Below are 22,563 nucleotides of genomic sequence, written 5' to 3'. Positions count from 1 at the left end.
AATTTTTTTAACAACATTTCTCAAACGAAAAACAGTGTTTGGGGCCTAAATAGGGCATTTTTTCACTGTTTGAGGCCTCAAAAAGGGGGGGGGGGGCAAAAAGCCGTCGAAACACGCTTATATAAGGGAAAAGGTTAATAGAGGTATAGGGTACAGATTATGAAAATATATATTTTATCCAATGTTAAAATAATCAAAATTGTTTGTTAATGCTTTTCGCTCAGTATTGTTGAATCACAGTATTATAGATTAGTCACATAATTATGCCAAGTATAGGTGTTTATTATTTTTACAGACAGTATTTACACACATTGTTAACAAATTTTTTACATTATTTATTGGTGCACTTTACTAATAGAAGAGAATTTAGCTTCAGCCCTAATAGTAGATATTTTATAGTCAAAGAAAAATAATACGATAGCAATAGGGTAATATGTTTATCGATACTTGTTTTATTAGATTTCACGCCTGCTCAATAATATGGAAGGCTCACATTTGATTTACTGGGTGTGAATATGGAACTAAATAAATAAATTCATGTAAAAATAATTACAATGTAGTTAAAACACACATACATGTGCCTTTTGCTGTTTTCCAATACTGGTGGCATAGGCTTTCCATAGTTGTTGCATAGAAATGTTGACATTATTTCATTTTATAAAATATGGTAATAATGTTATCATAGGCTTTCCATAGTTGTAGAAGTTGAAAGAAGTTATTTATATTTTTTGCTAGTTATGCACTGAATAAGCTTTTGCTTACTTTTCACTTGATTGTTCATTTCTGATCTTGCCCAAGTTTAATTAGTTTTGGAAAGTCTTTAAGTATTCTATTAGAGAATATGGACATTGACAGAGATATAGGTGTTACATGGCTATTGTCTTTTTTTTACCTATAATTATGTCACTTGTCAATTATATGTCACATACTGATAATTAGATGTCACATGCCTGATGATGTTCTTTAGCTTTAAAGTCAGCCTTTATTTTGTAAACTATGATTGTTAAGGTACAGTAAATTTTGTGATAAATTGCTATGGTTTACTTGATGTACGTGAACATTTGTATCTCATTTCAGGACACATTTTTGAAATTAAAACATAAATTTTTGAAATATATACACATACATATATTATATGAATACATAACTGTATCAAAACAAGTATGCTGAGGCTGTTCTCATATAGTGTGTGTTATTTCACTATGTAAAAGATAAAATAAAACTTGAGTTTATGAAATATTTTTAAAGAAGTGTCCATGGACAAGTGATTTAGATCATTGGTTTCAAACCACTTGCCTCTCACCGCTGTAGGCTTTAGCCGCCCAAAGCATCGTAGATTCTTCATGTGAGAAAGCTTTCCACTACTCAGATATAATGCACAGAGGGGCATCTGAGGTGTTCCTCCACAAGAAAAACAGTTAAAGAAATAGAATATTTTTAAGAGGCTGAAGATTATTTTGAAAATAAAAATATATGTTCGGTTTAACAAACCTGTCTCAGTAAAGAAAGCCACCTGTGTGTATATTCATAAATCATGTATTTTACCTACTGTTTTGTATATAGTCATTGTTAAAATCATGTTTCTATTTTAGCTACATATATATATTTATCAAAGCTTTATCTGTGATGTTTTCAATAATGTATTATTTGTATATTGTATTATATTTTTTTGTGATATTCCTTGTTGTGGTTTTTGATTAAAATAAAAGATTTCCTCTTTGAAAAAAATCTGCATTTTTCTTTATCCCCTGGTTTATTGCATTTTGTGATTTAATCCTTAGCTTGCTAGTAGCCTTGCCACCAGTGTAGAACAACTGGAGTCTGAGCAGGCTTTTGACTAAAGAACTATCCCTTCAGATAATAGACGCTATCCCTTTTAGACATGAAACAGTCCCACCAGACATTATATAAAGCAGTTGTAGAACTATCCCTTATGCCATCAGACTAATGGCAATTTTTTATAACTTGAGTATATGACCAAAAGGTGATGCTACATGCCAAACATGTAAGCTATGGGTATTATAGCTTCATGAATGAAGATTTTAAATGTCTTTTTTTCCAAAATATGTCTATATAAGCTGGATGAACCTATGACAGGTCTAATTTTGACATAATATATCTGTTCTGGAAGACCACAAAATGTTTTGTCACTCCAAATACCTTGGCACCGAGTACTGTGGTTGATTAAAAAAAAATTTATTCTGAAAGTCCAAGACTGGAACCATTTATCATACCTTTGTGGATGGCCATCTAAAGAGAACCATTCCTGTGAAGTTTGGTTAAAATTAAATATGTACTTTATGAAGTAATTTTGCTTTGTGACAGATGGACATAAGTTAATCACAAAAGCACAGTACACATGCTCAGATGAGCAAAATAAGACTTGAGAGGATAGTGGAGGATTTTTTTTATGTTCATGAAGGGGAATACAAAAGTTACTAGTAATTTCTGTCCCAGCATTATTGCTCATCATCAGTGATCTACAATTTTATAGACATGTTTGAAGTTTCAAGAGATAACATACAGACTGATAGTGTGAGTTTTTTTGAGCAATTGGTCAAAATCCATCCTAGAATAATGTTAGTCTTAATCAGTGACCTAAAATGTTGATTCTACAAGTATCATAATTATGCCAATTTAATAATCTTTGATGGTTAATAAGATGGGGTCATGTGATGTCTACCTGACACTAAGGTGTGTAGGAAACCCCTTCTGTAACTTAAAAAGTTCCCTAGGGTGTGTAGAACATCCCTTTTGTAACTTAAAAAGTTCAACAAAAAAGGATATAATAACAACGGAAATCAAAACTATATTTTGTGTAATTTTATTCATTTATCATTTATTAACAATGGACAAAAGACAGAATTAAGTAATCACCCTTTGACCAAAACAAAAACTTGAATAGTTATACACAGTGTACTTATTCCAATATGACCTTACTGATAACAAGGTCGTCACACCACTTTATATAGTAATTATGTGATAACGAATGACAAAGTTGTAATTTACAATTTAATATAATATACAGTAGAACCAGTGCAAAGAAACACCCTTTGAGACAAAGATTTTGGTATCTGTTTGAGAGGTATTGCTTTAGAGGTTAAATCTATGGTGAAGTGTTACTCTGTAAAAATTTGATACTGATGTGATTCTTGGTCTACAGAGGGCCTTTCTGCAGAGGTTGCACTGTAGTCATATAACATGAAATGTTTGAAATGCCAATTTTCATTGGACAATTAATGGGCTATATAACATGAATTGTTTGAAATGCCAATTTTCATTGGCAGTTAATATTAAAGAATTGTTTACTGTAAACAGTTATTTTCTGTATGACCCTTACTTTATGCCTAGGTTATATATATAATATTTTATAACCATCAGATCCTGGGGCATATAACCTATCAACTTTTTTTCATACAAAGTAATATACCAGCAGTTCACATAATCTTATTTCAGATACTAGTATCACTTTATTGTCAAAGATATTTGGCATGATAAAGAGATTGTTCTCTAACCAAATTAATTTAGCAATTAAGCAAACCGGACACAAATGTTTTAGACAAATACCTTCCACTTTAATGCTTCTAAATATAGCACCAGTTGATAAAAAGTGTTTAACATACAAGAATTGGTGCGCCCTATAGGTTATCTTTTAAAAATGTGTATTCACAAAACTCAAGGTAATACAATTACATGTGTTGGTTGTAAAAAATGCAGCATCATTTTCATAATAAATATGATACAGTATCAATATACAAGTAAATGCAGGGGTTGAAAATTCTGTCCGTTCACCCGCAGTGACGAGTAAACATAATAATTGTGTAAATTAAATTTTATAAGGTTATTTTCACACAAACTGACCACAATTTAGAATATTTAACCGTTCATTTTAATGTCACATGTATTTAGAAAAACATACATAAGAAAGTCAATGACTAATATAGATAGATGTTGATCTTTAACACGGGAGTTTTCATATAGACATACAGGCAAAATAAAAACTTTTCAATAGAATTTCTTTAAACTTGGCATGTTGTTAGAATATGATAACAGAAACATTTTATGCGTTCTCGTTTTTGAGTTGCCCAAGTTCTTGAGTTAAATTGGTCTGTTTCAAATGTTTTTTCTTATTGGCATCTAACTATTATATGTATTTATATGACATAAATGTCCAGCCAACTTAAATGATTACAAAACAGTTGCAATTTTGATAACATTAGTTCATCATACTTCATCAACCACATTACAATACTGATTAACTTATATATATATATATTTATACAGTATATTTACACACGTTATTATTAACATTCCATTGGATCTTTTTTTTTCTATAAAAATAGTATTTCTCTATATATATCCTCTTTCTCAAGAAAAATATGAAATAATCATCATAAAATCACAATAACCATACTACCATATTTTGAATTATTGTAACTAAACTATAAAACCATCAATCAAAAAAAAAGAAAAAGAATATTCTTTTGATAGGGGCATCATGTTCAATTCTTTCAATTTAAGTTAAATCATTAAGATAACTAGGTTTTTATATTAATTTTTATGTATACATAACATACATGTATGTATAAAGCTGTTCGAAATGTACAAATTTTTTAATGTTTAATAAAACAGTAATACTGGCTAAGTATCTTTTTAACAATTTGGAATGTTTGATTATCAAAATAATAAATCAGTCCTGTTAAAGTTATTGTCACACACTAAAAAGTGTGCAAAACTTTATTCCAATCAATTTCTGTAATGGACTTGTAATGCTTTGAAAATGGAAAAATTCACCATTAGTTTAAAGTGTAACAAGCAATTATCATAGTATTGCAAGCAATCCATAAGTCCCCTACCGGTTAGAACCCCATCAACATTCTGAAGGGCCATTGGTCATTCACTAATGTTTCAATTTTTCTCTATTTTAAGTAAATTTGTTGGAAAAGTTCTTTAAAAGTGATCACAGGAAACAGTTTTTATGAACAGACAGACAGACGGACTGAAGGACACTGTAAAGTTAATATTTGAAACATCCCTGTTACCAAAATATAACATTTTAAAAGCAAAATTCTTAAAGAGGAGATAACTCTTGAATTAAAGATGCAATTTCATAAAAAAATTCAGCTCTTTTTGACTAATCACAAATATTGTTATATTTGCCATGTTTTAAGCCTATTTGTTGCCAAGGCAACCAATATTTTTTCAAAATAGGAAGAACAGATAAGACATGCATAATCTCAAGACTGCCATCTACCCATATGTCAAGTTTCACAAAAATATTTCCAGTACTTTTTGAGTTTTCACTGGATTCAGTTTATGTGTAAAATTTGCCATATTTTCAGTCTATGTGTTGCCATAGCAACCAGAATTTTCAACATAGGAAGAAAAGGAAAAGACGTGCATAATCTCCAGACTGCCATCTACCCATATTACAAGTTTCATAAAAATATTTCTATTACTTTTTGTGTTAACACTGGATCCAGTTTATGTGTAAAATTTGCCATATTTTCATACTATTTGTTGCCATAGCAACCAGAATTTTCAACATAGGAAGAAAAGGAAAACATGGCATAATCTCCAGACTGCCATCTACCCATATGTCAAGTTTCATAAAAATATTTCCAGTACTTTTTGCATTATCACTGGATCCAGTTTATGCGTAAAATTTGCCATATTTTCAGCCTATTTGTTGCCATAGCAACCAGAATTTTCAACATAGGAAGAAAAGAAAAAGACGTGCATAATCTCCATACTGCCATCTATCCATATATCAAGTTTCATAAAAATATTTTCAGTACTTTTCAAGTTATCGTGGGATCCAGTTATGTGGACTGACGGACTGACAGACAGACGGACGGAGGGTAAACCTTAAGTCCCCTCCGGTAAACCGGTAGGGGACATATAAAATGAATGAATCATGCTCAAAAAAATCTATTATTATTGATGTTGATCAAAGTAATAGAGGATATTGAGTGAATGTAGATTCAATACTATTTATTGAACTTGTTGACTAAAACAATATCATGCTGGCCAGAGGCTGGCAATATAAGATTTTATTCAATAAGTTAAATAAATTTAGCATTGAATCTACATTCATTCAATATTATGTTTATCACATATATAACATAAGAATGGTTTACAGTTAAAAGGAGTAATTTTCATTGACGCGCCTACAGTGTAACACTAACACCAACACGCTTTAACGCTATATTTGTATACAAAGCAAATGATGTCACATCAAAATGATATTACATTAGTGTAATATTGTTTTTATTAAATGAGTTTATTACACTCCTTCACCATTGTTTATGTGTTAAATATGTTTAAACAAGGGTTTACACCACTTCCTACAGCTCAGTCTCAAACAAACAAATTAATAAATAAACAAGAGGGCCATGATGGCCCTGAGGTCGCTCACCTGTATAAAGGCACCCGGAGCGGGGCCAGTTAAAACCCCAGGGCTTTTATTTGAACAAACTTGGAAGACACCCATTAGAAGATGTTTCATGATGTTAAGTTTTTACTACACACATATAATGAAAAACAACAATCTATCTCCTCCCCCCTTTCCCCCTCCCCCCGGCAGGGCCAATTTTAACCCAAGGGCTTTTATTTGAACAAACTTGGTAAACAACCATAAGAAGATGTTTCATGCTTAACATCTAAGCTCTAGCTCATTGGGTTTTTTTCAAAGAAGATTTTAAAGTTTTTGCTATACACATATAAGGAAAATCAATAACACCCGGGGCTTGGCCAATCTTGACTCCAGGGCTTTTATTTGAACAAAATTTGTAGACATTCACTAGAAGAAGTTTCATGCTTAATATCTAAACTCTAGCTATTTGGGTTTTTTCAAAGAAGTTTTTTTAAGTTTCTGCTATTCACATATAAGGAAAATCAATGACCCCCGGGGCGGGGCCAATTTTGACCCCAGGGCTTTTATTTGAACAAACTTGGTAGACACCCATTAGAACATGTTTCATGCTAAATATCTTAGCTCTAGCTCTTTGTGTTCTTTAAAAGAAGATTTTTTAAGTTTTTACTATATGCATATAGGGAAAATCAATGACCCCCTGGGGCGGGGCCAATTTTGACCCCAGGGCTTTTATTTGAACAAACTTGGTAGAAACTCATTAGAAAATGTTTCATGCTAAATATCTTAGCTCTAGCTCTTTGGGTTCTTTAAAAGAAGATTTTTTTAAGTTTTTACTATATGCATATAGGGAAAATCAAAGACCCCCTGGGGCGGGGCCAATTTTGACCCCAGGGCTTTTATTTGAACAGACTTGGTAGACACTCACTAGAAGATGTTTCATGCTAAATATCTAAACTCTAGCTATTAGGGTTTTTTCAAAGAAGATTTTTTAAGTTTTTGCTATATGCATATAGGGAAAATCAATGACCCCCTGGGGCGGGGCCAATTTTGACCCCAGGGCTTTTATTTGAACAAACTTGGTAGACACTCATTAGAAGATGTTTCATGCTAAATATCTTAGCTCTAGCTCTTTGGGTTCTTTAAAAGAGGAGTTTTTAAGTTTTTACTATATGCATATAGGGAAAATCAAAGACCCCTGGGGCGGGGCCAATTTTGACCCCAGGGCTTTTCTTTGAACAAACTTGGTAGACACTCATTAGAAGATGTTTCATGCCAAATATCTAAGCTCTAGCTCTTAGGGTTTTTTAGAAGAAGATATTTAAAGTTTTTTCTTTCGGTTGCCATGGCAACCAGAGTTCTGCATGGAATTAAATTCTTTGAACAATTTTTAAAGGTGACCACCAAAGGAACATTCCTGTGAAGTTTGGATGAAATTGGCTTAGTGGTTTATGAGGAGATGTCATTTAAAGTAAAAGTTTACGGACGGACGACGCCGGACGGACGACGGACGAAAAGCGATCACAAAAGCTCACCATGTCACTTTGTGACAGGTGAGCTAAAAATTAACATAGAGTAAAAATCATAAATGAATATAAATTACACACATAGATAAATCTCAATAAATAAATGAACAGTTTTTGTAGATCAATATGTGGAGACTTCTACCATCCCTCACAGCACTAAATATATGAAAATTGTAAATAAACTTAAGTTAAACAACAATAACAACATAAATCATCTCCATCATATATATATACATGTATATATATAAAATCTCAAACCAAAACAGAAAGCATAACAATCTAATTGCATAACTTATCATTATTGTTTTTATGTGTATGACAAACAAGACTTAACGGGTTTAAAACTGAATATGGATTTTTGTAGAAAATTTGCCTCGAACTTAAATATAAATTTGCACTTAAATAGAAAATCCTAACATGCTTCACACTATTCCCCTATTAAACAGTTCTAGGACATTATTACATAATATATGCACAGCATTGAAGTGGAATTCTAATCTTACACATCATTTTACATCAGATCTGATGTCAAAAAACCAAATGACATCAGGAAAATTACTTGTACGCTCAATGTAGTTTAACATAAATTTATCAATGTTTTTTTTTATTAGCATGTTAGATGGAAATAGATATTAAATTTTCTTGCATTTTAGTATAATAATGCACATTTTCTCATTCAAATGCTTTGTAATTCATCACTGGGGTCTATTGGCCTTTCTGATTATATTCCTATGCATTTGAACTCAAACTGTGCATTACTCCACAATGCAATCTAAATTGATATCCATTTCCGAAACAAAACTGAAGAGCAATTGTAAATTTCGCAAATTCATTACAAGAATTCAGCAGGCCTAATTGCATGCTGAAAGTACATCTTCATTATCTATTGTATGTTGTGTTCCATTTCAAGTGCACCTGTCGACCTAAGTTGAAATTTGAAAATTTATGATTTTATGCATAATTGACCTCAGTGAAGCTCCGTTAAAATTTAAAACATACATTTTATATTTGTACCAAAATTTGTATATTACAAGCTTATAATCAAAGTAACCAAATAAATTTTTAAAGCCCACCCTCGATTAATAGTTGTGCATAGTAGCTTATATAAAACATATATGGACATTTGGTGGAGAGGAGAGCCTTTAACCTTAAGCCTGCTGGCAGCAACAGGTTCTACCAATGCAGCCAGTGTAGACCAAAATCAGTCCGCTCATCTTGTGCCATCTGATCATGGTCTGCACTGTTCGCTATTCAGTCAGTACATATTTTAAAGTTTTCAAGAAACTTGATTAGTCTAAGTGCATTTAAGTTATTGATTTAAACATGTCATTTAAGCTTGATTATAAGACAAGTTCTTGCAACTTATATTAATCACTTTCAAGAAAAGGTGTCATATGAAGAAACATGGTTGTGACCCAATAAGGGCTCAAACCAATGATCCCTGGGTTCAGAGGCAGACTGCTTAAACCACAAGGCCACCGCTCCCCTTAAGATTAAAGATATTAAGCATGTTAGTGGTTAAACCTATTAAGAGAGCAAAATTGTTCAATGACAAACTATAACAAATTATTTTACATATTAAATTATAAAACATTTATATGGATTTCTTAAATAAAATGTCAGTATATAAATCTGAGTTTTTTTAATTACAAGAACAATACAAGATAGACAACTCAACTTTCTTATATGGCGATAAATACTGGATTTTAATGAATCAGCAAAAAAAAATTAGTGGTTTAATGTACTGGGTTATCATAATTATATATTTTGACAGTATCTTAAACTTAGAACACTTTTATCTAGAACACTATATCATTTCTATTTATTGACTAGCAGTGCCATACTACAAGTGGTCTATATTCCAAAGTCAATCATTTTGCTAAAGAAATGCTATTAGCAATGCACTGCCAGTCAATAAATTTCAATATTGCATGGTCAATGAATATGTAAAGTAACCATAATAATTGTAAAGAATTGCTATTAGCAATGCACTGCCAGACAATAAATTTCAATATTGCATGGTCAATGAATAGATAAAGTAACCATAATTTTAGTAAAGAAATGCTATTAGCAATGCACTGCCAGGCAATAAATTTCAATATTGCATGGTCAATGAATATATAAAGTAACCATAATTTTAGTAAAGAAATGCTATTAGCAATGCACTGCCAGACAATAAATTTCAATATTGCATGGTCAATGAATAGATAAAGTAACCATTATTTTGGTAAATAAATGCTACAAAATAATCTACACCATTGCTCTACCAAGCAATTAATTCCAATATTGCATGGTCCATAAGTATAGTAAGCAATCATGATTATAAGTTATAAAACATAACATATATTAAATATAGGATTTACAAGAAATGCAGTGACAAATCAACATAATGCAATAAATAAATACATCATACAAACAAACTCTAAAACAAGTTATATACTATGCTGTCATGGAATTCTGACTTAACTATTTTGATAATATATTAGAAACTATTAGATATAAACACACTAACTATATTTTCCAATGATGCAAAATAATTAATTATAGTCATAAATTACTTCTAAATGCCTTTAAGTCTATGTATAACATTACCTGCTATATTAAGGTCTACCATACCCATTTATAAACATTTGCTGTATGCTATGCACAAACTTAACATGACTGACTGAATATATGCTGTGCATAAACATGACAGGCTGAATTTATGTCATGCATACCTTGACAGGCTAAATTTATACTATACATAAACTTGACCTGTGCATACACATTGCAGGCTGAATTTATACTATACATAAACTTGACCTGTGCATAAACATTGCAGGCTGAATTTATACTATGCATAAACTTGACCTGTGCATACACATTGCAGGCTAAATTTATACTATGCATAAACTTGACCTGTGCATACACATTGCAGGCTGAATTTATACTATGCATAAACTTGACCTGTGCATACACATTGCAGGCTGAATTTATACTATGCATAAACTTGACCTGTGCATAAACATTGCAGGCTGAATTTATACTATGCATAAACTTGACCTGTGCATACACATTGCAGGCTGAATTTATACTATGCATAAACTTGACCTGTGCATACACATTGCAGGCTGAATTTATACTATGCATAAACTTGACCTGTGCATACACATTGCAGGCTGAATTTATACTATGCATAAACTTGACCTGTGCATACACATTGCAGGCTGAATTTATGCCATGTTTACATTGACAGGTTGAATATATGCTGTGCATAAACATGACAGCTTGGTTTTATGCTATGCATAAACATGACAGACCTAATTCATGCAATGCACAAACTTAACACACTGAATTTATCTTATGAATAAACATATCAACTGAATTTAAACTTAATACTTTACATAAACACCTGAACTTATGTAGTATATTCTGTAAAAACAGGAATAACACTAAATGCTTTAAAATTTGTATAAAGTTGTGAAGACTCATTTATGATAAAATATCATGTAGATTTGTAGATTGCTTTAATTATGTTATAAATCATTCATAATTATGAGTTGCCCAAATTCATGCCATATGATATGCATAAAGAGCAGTAAATACTAAATGCTATAAGTTACCGGTATGCATTAAATCTGTTTTGGCCTAATGTGCTATACTAAACGGATAAATATGAGTATTTTAAACTGTATTACAAATAACTTGCAGATTATATTGACAAAAAGTTTGCATATTAACAAAACTGAAAGGTTTCATACTTACATAATTATATGCAGTTGTATTTTTAATAGTCATTTTTCAAAAACTGTGTAAAAAGATGTATTAAATCATTATTCTTACCTCCATAATTAATGATTAGAAAAAAATCAGTAAATTTACCTAAATCACATATAATTTTCTTTTCACCTCATTTTTGCAATGGGAAAGAACAATATTACAAAAACACATTACATAATTCTATATTTCTAATTAATATCATAAATAAAAACATTATAAAGATTTCTAAATTAATTACAATCTTTGCTTCTATTCTATCAATACCTAAATACAAAGGGAAGTAAATCATTTTTGATTTCAAATGAGTAAATTTTTCAAATAAAGGGGTTACTTTTCATTTGCAAGAATATTTGATTTTCATAACTATGCTGTTATTAATAAAACAATTTCTGAATTAAGTTCAAATATAAATTATTTATCATCACAAAAATCAGACAGACCTAATGCTACATATTCATATAAAAAATTTGTACTAAATATGATTTATAATTTACTGTCAAGTTATACTGCGAACTACTTTTGAGGTTTATTTTTATATAATTTTGCTGATTTTAATGCTTCTGAGGGATCATTTTTTCCAGATATTTTTACTTTGGAAGAAATATCCTTTTTCAACCTTCAAACTTAAAATATTAACATGACATCTTAATTCATGTTAATTTTTCATTACACACATATGTGTCTCTCTCTTAATATATGTTCTGGAATGCATGTGTTTACATGGATATATCACAATGTGTACTAGTCTAAATATGTAATTATGCATATACTTTACACGGAATTTAGAAGACATAGCATATTGCACTGAGGATGAGTGAGAAATTATCTAAACAGCAAAATACAGATCATAGAGATCAATGAGAAAAAAAACAACACCTTAATATATTCAATGAAATTAATGAGCAAAGCAGTCCAAAGAGTGAGTTTTACCATGGCCCCTGCTAAAATAAAATAATCGCAAAATATACAAGAAATAAATTAGCAACAAAATTTAAAAATTGTACTATTACAGCAAAGAATGTTAACTAATGTTAATTACAAGACAGTGATAAATATTTTTCAATTTTTGGACCTTTGCCAAATCATTTTTCCAAGGGATAAAAAATCTACCTTAAATCATGTCTAAGCCATAAGGATTTCAAACTTTCAATTTTTTTTGGACCCTTGACAATTTATTCAACCCCCCTCCCCCAAGACTGGGGGGATTAAATCTGTTGTGAATTCATAAATTGATTCCTATTACATATAATCAAAAAGTGTAATTTTGCATTATAATATAATCAAAGATTATATGGTTGCTTTTAAATTGTTATTTGCTATATTATTCAAGCCGCTAATATTAACTTTATTATCTTATACTTATGATATATATTTACTTTTATATGGTTTTTTTTCTTTGTTGAAAACAGCATTGTGCTGACAGACAAATGAACAGACAGATAATTGGTGAGCAACTTGGTGAAATAATTATATGGGAAAAATAATAGAATAAGGGCATGACTTTATAAGCAAAACATTGTAATAGCAGAATAAAATAACTATATTTAAATATGCCCTTTTCATCGCCGTATTCATTCATAACAGAGTAACTCTAAATCAACACCCCCCTCACATTTAAATAAACACCAATTATATATATTACATATTGTTCATATAAAATTTTATATACAAATTTAAATCACTTATAAAAATCTATAACAACCTTTTTCACTTTTGCAAAATCACCCGAAAACACAATTACATCATCAGCAACAAAAACAACAACAGATCACGTAAACACTACGTCTTTAGTGAGTTTTTTAAATGCTGTTTTGAGACGCCGTTCAGCTGGCCTAAATGTCCGTTTGTTTTTTTCTGGTTCAAAAACAATGTTTCTTCTTCATCTGAGGAAAAGTCGGACTCTGAGATCATGACACTGCTGTTCTGGATTTTATCTGAAATGTAGGTAAAGCAAAAAGTTTATTATACATCACATAAACATTTTACTATATACAGCCTAATGTGACATCACATAGTGTTATATTTCGAACTATCATCCTGGAAATGAATATCACCCAGTCAATATTTTTTTGCAATATTCCCCAGGTGGGAGTATTCTATATAAATCTAAGAAACATCATGTTCTAGTTCTTTCCCCAGGCCTAGGGAAAGAACTAGAACATAATGTTTTCTTAAATTATTATCAGTCTAGAAAAACACTAAGATACCCTCTTTTATAAATATGATAAAAAAAAAAATTCATGAACCAAAACAATGTCTATATTATCAGAACATCGCTTTAGTAAACTTATTGATGTGACAATATATTTAAGTTATTGTTGTGGCAATATCTGTATCAATTGATGTGGCAAATTAAAGAAATAACATAATTCTGGCAAACATATGTTAATCTTAAGAGACCACAGATTTGGTATGTAAAATAAACAATGATGGATAGGCTACTATCCTCTTAACATATGCACATCTGCTTAACAGCAAAAGAATCATAACATTACAATTTCAGAGTTAGAACAGGATTGGCAATCATAATTTTCCAGGGTCTGCCAGTCATCGAATTTAGCACTGGCCCGGTGGCCCATGGCCAGTGAAAATTAGTTTGGGCCAGTGTAAATTTTAAGAAAATTTAGTTAAATATATAGTAGAATAAATTAAAAACTGGAATTCAGGCCAGTAAAGTCAAAATCTTAAATTCAATGACTGGTCTGCTAACCTCTCAGTACTAAAACCTTCTAAGTACTAAAACAATACATTTTAATTACTAAAACAATATAAGTTAAGTACTAAAACCTTCTAAGTAATAAAATAAAACATTTTAAGTACTAAAGTCTTCTAAGTACTAAAATAATACATTTTATTGAGAGAGGTGGATATTGGAACAAGACTGACAGTATGTTTCCACCCTTTAGGTAATTCAAATAATCAAATAACAACACTAAATTCACTAAATAAGGGTAGAAAAGAGAGAAGAGATTGAAAAGAACTATAAAAGAGAACAAGTTAAAAAGCACTGTAAATGTTAACAGGTAAATAATTCAAACAAACTCTGTACTACCTGATGTAACAAGCAATTATCATAGTATTGCAAGCAATCCATAAGTCCCCTACCGGTAAGAGCCCAAGCAACATTCTGAAGGGCCATTGGCCATTCACTTAGGTTCGTATTTTAAGTAAATTTGTTGAAAAAGTTCTTTAAAAGTGATCACAGGAAACAGTTTTTATGTACAGACAGACGGACTGAAGGACACTCTAAAGTTATTTTTTAAACATCCCTGTTATCAAAATATAACATTTTTAAAATCCTATCATGATTGAAGAAGTTGGAGTAAAAATTACCAATTTCTCAAAAAAAAGTCTAAGTTCAAAAGGGGCATAATTCTGGAAATAGTCTTGCTAGAGTATTGAACACTCACAAATGTTGAGTGACAATAAGAAACATTTGTATGAAGTTTGAAGTAGATACATTCAGAAAAAGAAGTTATTAAAAAAAACAATGTTTTTTTCATGAAAATTTAAAGTTCAAGGGAGGTAATTCTGATAAATTTTGTGCTAGAGTTGTAAACCTTGTCGCATATGATGTGGTTGATGACAAGACACTTATATTTAAAGTTTGAAGAAAATACCTTAAGAAATAAAGAACTTATAGTGAAAAAACTTAAAAACTAGAATCAGAAATCTTGAAATTCAGTCTATTTGTTGCCATAGCAACCAGAATTTTCAACATAGGAAGATAAAAAAGGATGTGCATAATTTCCATACTGCCATCTACCCATATGTCAAGTTTCATAAACATATTTTCAGGACTTTTTGTGTTATCACTGGATCCAGGTTATGTGTAAAATTTGCCATATTTTCAGTCTATTTGTTGCCATAGCAACCAGAATTTTCAACATAGGAAGAAAAGAAAAAGATGTGCATAATCTCCATACTGCCATCTATCCATATATCAAGTTTCATAAAAATATTTTCAGTACTTTTTGCGTTATCGCGGGATCCAGGTTATGTGTAAAATTTGCCATATTTTCAGTCTATTTGTTGCCATAGCAACCAGAATTTTCAACATAGGAAGAAAAGAAAAAGACGTGCATAATCTCCATACTGCCATCAATCCATATATCAAGTTTCATTAAAATATTTTCAGTACTTTTTGCGTTATCTCGGGATCCAGTTTTGTGGACGGACGGACTGACGGACGGACAGACGGACGGACTGACGGACGGACGGACAGACGGACAGACGGACGGAGGGTAAACCTAAAGTCCCCTCCGGTAAACCGGTAGGGGACTAATAAGTTACACGTTTTATTCTGGCAGGTCAAGGCTACCATCTATATCTAGGGGACATACATGTTCAGTTAACTTTAATTTCTAGTAATTGTTTCTTATATCCAGAAATTCGCTTAAACAATATTTGCTACAAACATGCAACCTGGGTTCGATACCCGGTGGTGCAGGTTACTTTCGTTGCGCTTGATCATGAAATCGTTACTAAGGTCATTCACACTATACCTCTGCTCTAGCATGTACAAAAATATATCAGTTCCTTACAAAAGTTAAGGCAACTAGTACTGGTAAACTGCTTCACAGCCTGGACAGGAATGAAGTGGTGGCTGAATTGTGATCTAGTAAATTAAAAGTAGTTTACTACCATGATCCGGATGTTAAACTACCAACACCACCACCAACATCCATGCAGTCTGACCAGACTCAATAATGATGGTTGACCAACATCATAGTTTCATCTTGATATCCCTATTATCAATATTGACAGTTCCAAAAATGCAAGCTGGACAAGTTCGTTATTAAAATTCAGGAGGTTAAAAGTTAAAACAGGCTCTATTGTAAGGTCTGGAGCCATGTTGCTTTAAGAGAATTTCAGACTGACAAGCTGTCTACAAATAAACCAGAAAAAAATCACATTATCAAGTAATTGTATTTGTTCATATAACAATAAAAAAGGTTGGTAAAATTTATTATCACTAGGAAAACTTACTTTTTTTAAGAGCTGTCATTTCTGTTTCATCATCAGCATCATGTAACAGTGAATACCGATGACGTTTCTTCGAGCGTAACCTACATCTGTGACATGGACACCTAAAAAATATACAAAACATACAGCAATGCTTTGGTTGAAACATTGTTTACTTAAGACAGCTTGCAGCTTATATGAACCTTTTTTGTGTTCATTTCTTGGAACTAAATTGTACTGGTGGCATTTGAGAAGAGAGGGTTCTAACAGCTGTAGGACCCCTGGGTTGAGAGATGGTCACATCAATTATTATGGTATATACCAACAAAATTTGTGTAAAATCACTTTGTCCTGCGTTGAATTATGAAGTGTTTATAGTACAAATAAAGTTTCAATACGAAAATACAGTCAAACTTGCCATCGCGACTCACTGATTTAAACGACTTCCTGTTGTATACGACCTTATTTTAGACCGCCCAACGTAAATCACTATATAAAGTCACTAAATTAAATGACTCCCTGTCTGACGCGACTAACGACCTTAAATTTAGCGTCCCGTTACATTTCTATGACTGAATTAAACGACTTTTTCATTTTCACAAGAATTATGTTTTTCACACTTCATGCTTTCAATTGACATTTGACCGTCAAAATTGAGCGCCATAGTCTCGAATGTTTATCACCATTGCAAAAGGTGTTAATTGATAATTACAAAGCTATTAGTCATTATAACTGTCCAAGTTTAAAAAGAAAAAATCTCATGATTACATCTACTTGACCAAGCAGTAAATTACAACCGTCTGATAACGTGCGGATAGAAACATGTACAAACATCCGGGCACTTCAGATCACACAAATATTGCTGACAAAGCACGTAACTCTTGAAGAAAAAATTCAGGCAATCAAAAAGCTTGATGCCGGCACCCCAGCCTACAAAATTGCTGAGGAAATGGGCGTCGGCAAAACCCAGATACAGACGCTCCGGAAGCGAAAGGCCGACATTTTGAGTGTCTTTGAAATTAACATGCCCAATTCTTCAAAACGTTGTCGTTATCTCACAGGTATTTTTTTCGTTATTCGCTCTCATCGTTTTTCACTAAATTGATAGGAAAAATAAAGCAAAGATTTACAAGACAACAATGCCTGTTTATACACTACACCCCCCGAACTTAAATTTTTAACTGTCTGCACTTTGCATGTATGAGCAGAAAATTCATTCCTCCTTCTTTTTCCAGGGAATGAAGAAGTCAAGGACCTTACATTGGCATGGTGTCGTGATGTAACGGGAAGAAACATCAATCTTACAGGTCCAATGATACAGACAAAAGCAATTGAATTTGCCCAACAGCTGTAAAAGACTGAATTTAAGGCCTCAAATTGTTGGCTTGACTCTTTCAAATTAAGAAACAGTATATCATATGGGACCATGAGTGGCAAAAGAGGAGATGTGAATGTTAAAACTGTGAATGACTGGAAATCAAAATTAAAAACTCTTCTTTTACAATTTTATATTTATAATACATTGTATTTGTATAATTATGCATGTAAACATTTTAATTTTTAAAAACATTTTAACTATAATAAAGTATTTAAATAAAAATTATCTTATATCTTTCAACAACAAACCATATTTAAATATTACATATATGTATGTAACACAAAGAAAACACAATCAAAGAAAAGACAAACAAGTAAAAATAGCATTTTGAAACAACTGATGATTTTTTTGGGAACCTGGATTAAAAGACGCCCTGTCATATATGACCTTTTTGATATGGTCCCATGAAGTCACATATGACAAGTTTTACTGTACTTTGACAGAAAAACGAAATTAACTGTATGTTGTTGTTTTTTTAACACATTCCTGAATAAAGTTTTAATATTTCCTCAATATAGTCTGAACACTTTCCTGCATAAATCCTTAACATTTTCTGCATGTCCTGACATTTTGTGAATGAAATCTGAAAATTTTGTGAATGAGTTTTTAAATTTGTCTGAATGATGTCTTAATATTTTCTGACAGAAGTCTTAACATTTTCTGAATGATGTCTTAATATTTTCTGACAGAAGTCTTAACATTTTGTGACTGAAATCTTAACATTTACTGACTGAAGATAAAGTCTTAACAATTACTGACTGAAGTCTTAACATTTTCTGAATAGTCTTACCATCATTTTTTTTGCATGAAATATTACCATTTCCTAAATGAAGTTTTTACCATTTACTGAATAAAATTTTACCGTTTTCTCTGCCAGCAGCAGACGCAGGCCCATGATGCACCAGTACATGTTATCACAATCAGAAAACTCACTATCACAACATATAAAATACTCCAATCTGAAATATACACAAATGTCGACAAACCAAAATCAGGAGCTTTGATATTTAATTTTTCTACAGAAGCATCGCAAGATGTTTCAGTTTGTTTGTCATACCTACACAGTAAAGGTCATATGGCGAGGTTCCAGCATTACTGGTGGAGGAAGACCTCAGGTGCTCTTCCATGCATTATGGAAGCATAACAAGAAATTAAGTACATAAATACCTTCCTACTTTTACAATGTATATTGTTTATTTGCTTTAGATGCAATATGTAAATCTAACTTAAGGCATCAGTTACCAATCATGTATTAATTTCGTTGGTTTTAATGCTGATTTTAACACAGGTAACTGAATCATCTGTCAAATACAAGACTTGTAAAGTTTTATCTACGACTCACCACTAATTCTGTCCAAACAACTTGTTCAATGAACAACATTAAATGAATAGAATATTGGTTAACTCAATCAATCAATCAATCAATCAATCAATCAATCATCATATCATCAATCAACAAATGACATCATCACTATCATCATAATCATTATCCCAATCATCAATCTATTACGACAAATGATTATAATAATCATAATTATCACTATCATCATCGAATTATCACCATGTACAATTACTTACCACAGTTACTATCTCCATGTAGCCAGTACAAGAACACATTTTGAGTCCAAAATGCTTCACAGATACACAGTTTGGACCTCATATCACAGTGACCATGATCGGAACAGTTATTTTGGCATACTGAAATACAATATGACAGAAATTTTGTCTTAACTTGCTGAAATTGGTGTAAAGGAATTACCCTGTTTTTTTTTTTGTTTTTTTTTTTTTTTTTAACAGTTCATACAAAGTTTCAGGGAGTTCAATATCAACTAGAAATGTGACAGATATAAAATATGACAGATATTTTGTCTTAACTTGCTGAAATTGGTGTAAAGGAATTACCCTGTTTTTTTTGTCTTTTCACTAGTAGACGGGGCATTATTACTGAGTGACCAACTTAAAGGGCCTTGTCAACACTGTACAGAAGTCTAAGCTGGCCTAGATCTACACTGGAGGCAATTAGGGAAATTAGGCATCTTGAAAGGTTTTCAATACATCAACAATATAAAGGTAAACTATGATTATATGATTATGTAAATTGTTATGTTTCCTTAACCTAAACCATACCATTGGTAATTTGATCTTCTTTCACATTTGCACAAAATTCTAAATAAAAGTTGTGTGCACCAAGACAAGAACATTTATCCAAAAAAATATATATGTGAATAAATGCTCAATTTACAAGTTATAACTTAACTGGTAATTATTTAGCTGCTAGAAAAAGCTACAAGAATAGAGCAGGGCATTTTTCACATGTACGGGAAGTAGTCCTTCCAATAAAATTGGGGGGGGGGGGGGATTTAACAACAAATTTTTTTTAAAGGGAAGAAAAAAAACATGATTTTGATCAAATTTCAGTGGAAAACTACCGATTTGAAAGAAATTATTTTGTTTTTTGTTTGTTTTGATTTGGGTTTTAAGTAACATCGACACAGTATAGGTCATATAAAGACGTTCCAGCTTTACTGTTGGAGGAAGACCTCAGGTGCCCTTCTGTGCATTATTTCAGGCACGAACGGGCACCTGAGTAGAACCACTGACGTTCCGTAAGCTAGCTGGATAGCTTCCTCACATGAAAGAATCGAAAGTCCAGGTCAGGATTCGAATCCAATGCGATGAGGGGCAAGTGGTTTGAAGTCAACAGTCTTACCTAATGTATCAATATAGACAACTTTAAATTGGAGCACATAAGGCGAAGACAGCAGTTTTTTCTTCAATACTTTCAATGTATCCACCCCACTCCTGTATGTGTGTGTGTCCCTCATCACATTCATTGCATAAAATAATATCCTGAGACTGAAAAAAGAACAAAAATATATGAGCCGTGTCACAACAAAACCAACATAATGGGTTTGCGACCAGCATGGATCCAGACCAGCCTGCGCATCCGCGCAGTCTGATCAGGATCCATGCTGTTCGCTTTTAAACCTTTTAACAAGTAGAGAAACTGATAGCGAACAGCATGGATCCTATTCAGACTGCGCGGATGGCAGGCTGGTCTGGATCCATGCTGGTCGCAAACGCACTATGTTGGTTTTGTCGTGACGCGGCTCATATGAAATTATCATACACTTACCAAATTCTGTTTAAAACCAAGGGAGGTAATTCATGCAAGGTTACCTTTACATCAAATAAGAGTAGTACCCCTTTTCTAAAATAAATTTATTTCACAACCATACATCGCCTGGCAGTTTTATTGATCACATAGAGGAAGTCCACTCCAAAATGTGCAAACAAGCAAAGGGCACAGACGTGATGGTACACATTATATGGATAATTTTAAACCTTACTGTGCTAAATATCTTAAATGGAAATCATTTATTATTTTTGAGGGAAAATTTCAAAATATGTATTGCCTGAATTGCAAACTGTGAAATGATTCATCATTTTAAGGGAGAATTTCAAAAAAATGTTCTGACTGAAAAGAAAACAGTGCAAATCATGATTTATTAGCACAGTCATACTGACAGTATACTGGTAACTTCATGTAATTTCAGGGACATGAAATTTTGTAGCTTTGTCAAAAAGATAGTTTCATGGGTTCCTTAAGTTGTGTATTGTCTGTTTTTGCGATAATTTTTGAGAAATGCAAATAAAAAGTTATTGGCAACAATAATCTTATCAGCAGAGCACAATGAAAATTTAATTGATTTGAATGAAACAGAAATTCTTTTGTATTGAACCTTATCAATGAAAACACGAATAAAATTATTGCTCATGCAATTCTTATTGATTTTGTGCAGTTTTACAGGCAGTTTAGACACTTGGTTATCCCAAAATTAAATAAAGAACTTGCACTCACTTCCCTGAACTTGGTAGTTTCTTTTGATCAATCTTAGGTATGGATCTTATCACCGTCTCACCCTCGGCCGCGGTTGGCTCGTCACTAGGTAACAACAGACGCCTCAACTTTTGACTCTCTTAAATCTTCGTGAATTGGTACAACAGTGAAACACAAACATGTGAACAAACACATCATTAGGATTGACGTCAATACTACTTATTCAATCTTTGAACCAGTTTATTTGTACTTCAAAGTTCTTCAGATCTGGGTCAATTGTATGATGCTATAAACTATAATCGATGATTCGGTAGTTTTAGCAAAAATATGTCATAATTTTGGAATATATTATATCTGCATTTCCTGGGACATAATCCCACGATGTCGGACAATATGGTTTCATTGTTTATCAGATTTTTGGGACAATCCCAGATGTCTGGGAATTATTATGTATGTAAGTTATATCCTTCGACAAACACCCTTTCGACATCAACGCTCTATCCCCAATCTATTCAGTCTTACCATTATTTTCCTCTGTAACTAACTGCTGTATATATCTGTAGCTAAAGTCAGCTCTAGCAAATCTTTCTGGTGACCAGCTGAAATATACATATATATATATACATATACATGGTAGATATATAAAAGGAATTTTTTCCCCCATAATTTTAGCATTAGTAATTATCAAGAATTTCCTCCGACTAAGTTATTTTCTTTCTAC

At 31.9% G+C, this 22,563-nt stretch overlaps 1 protein-coding gene across 1 annotated transcript in view; it reads right to left on the bottom strand.

The window, feature by feature from the left end:
* Nucleotides 1-2,808: 2,808 nt before the first annotated feature.
* LOC132721985 (dyslexia-associated protein KIAA0319-like protein) overlaps nucleotides 2,809-22,563 on the bottom strand; it is a gene marked incomplete at its 5' end in the record, with an annotated part of 32,635 nt that continues 12,880 nt past the window's right edge. The window contains 7 exon segments of the mRNA XM_060706378.1: nucleotides 2,809-13,592; nucleotides 16,648-16,748; nucleotides 18,864-18,960; nucleotides 19,580-19,699; nucleotides 20,712-20,857; nucleotides 21,864-21,981; nucleotides 22,388-22,441. Of these exon segments, the coding sequence (XP_060562361.1) occupies nucleotides 13,438-13,592; nucleotides 16,648-16,748; nucleotides 18,864-18,960; nucleotides 19,580-19,699; nucleotides 20,712-20,857; nucleotides 21,864-21,981; nucleotides 22,388-22,441 (791 nt within the window).

This window comes from Ruditapes philippinarum, unplaced genomic scaffold (genome assembly GCF_026571515.1).
Source record: "Ruditapes philippinarum isolate M1 unplaced genomic scaffold, ASM2657151v2 ctg1879_1_1_1_1, whole genome shotgun sequence".
Classification (NCBI taxonomy): domain Eukaryota; kingdom Metazoa; phylum Mollusca; class Bivalvia; order Venerida; family Veneridae; genus Ruditapes; species Ruditapes philippinarum.
Note: the sequence above shows the minus strand (reverse complement) of the source record. Positions and strands in the feature narration are given on the sequence as shown.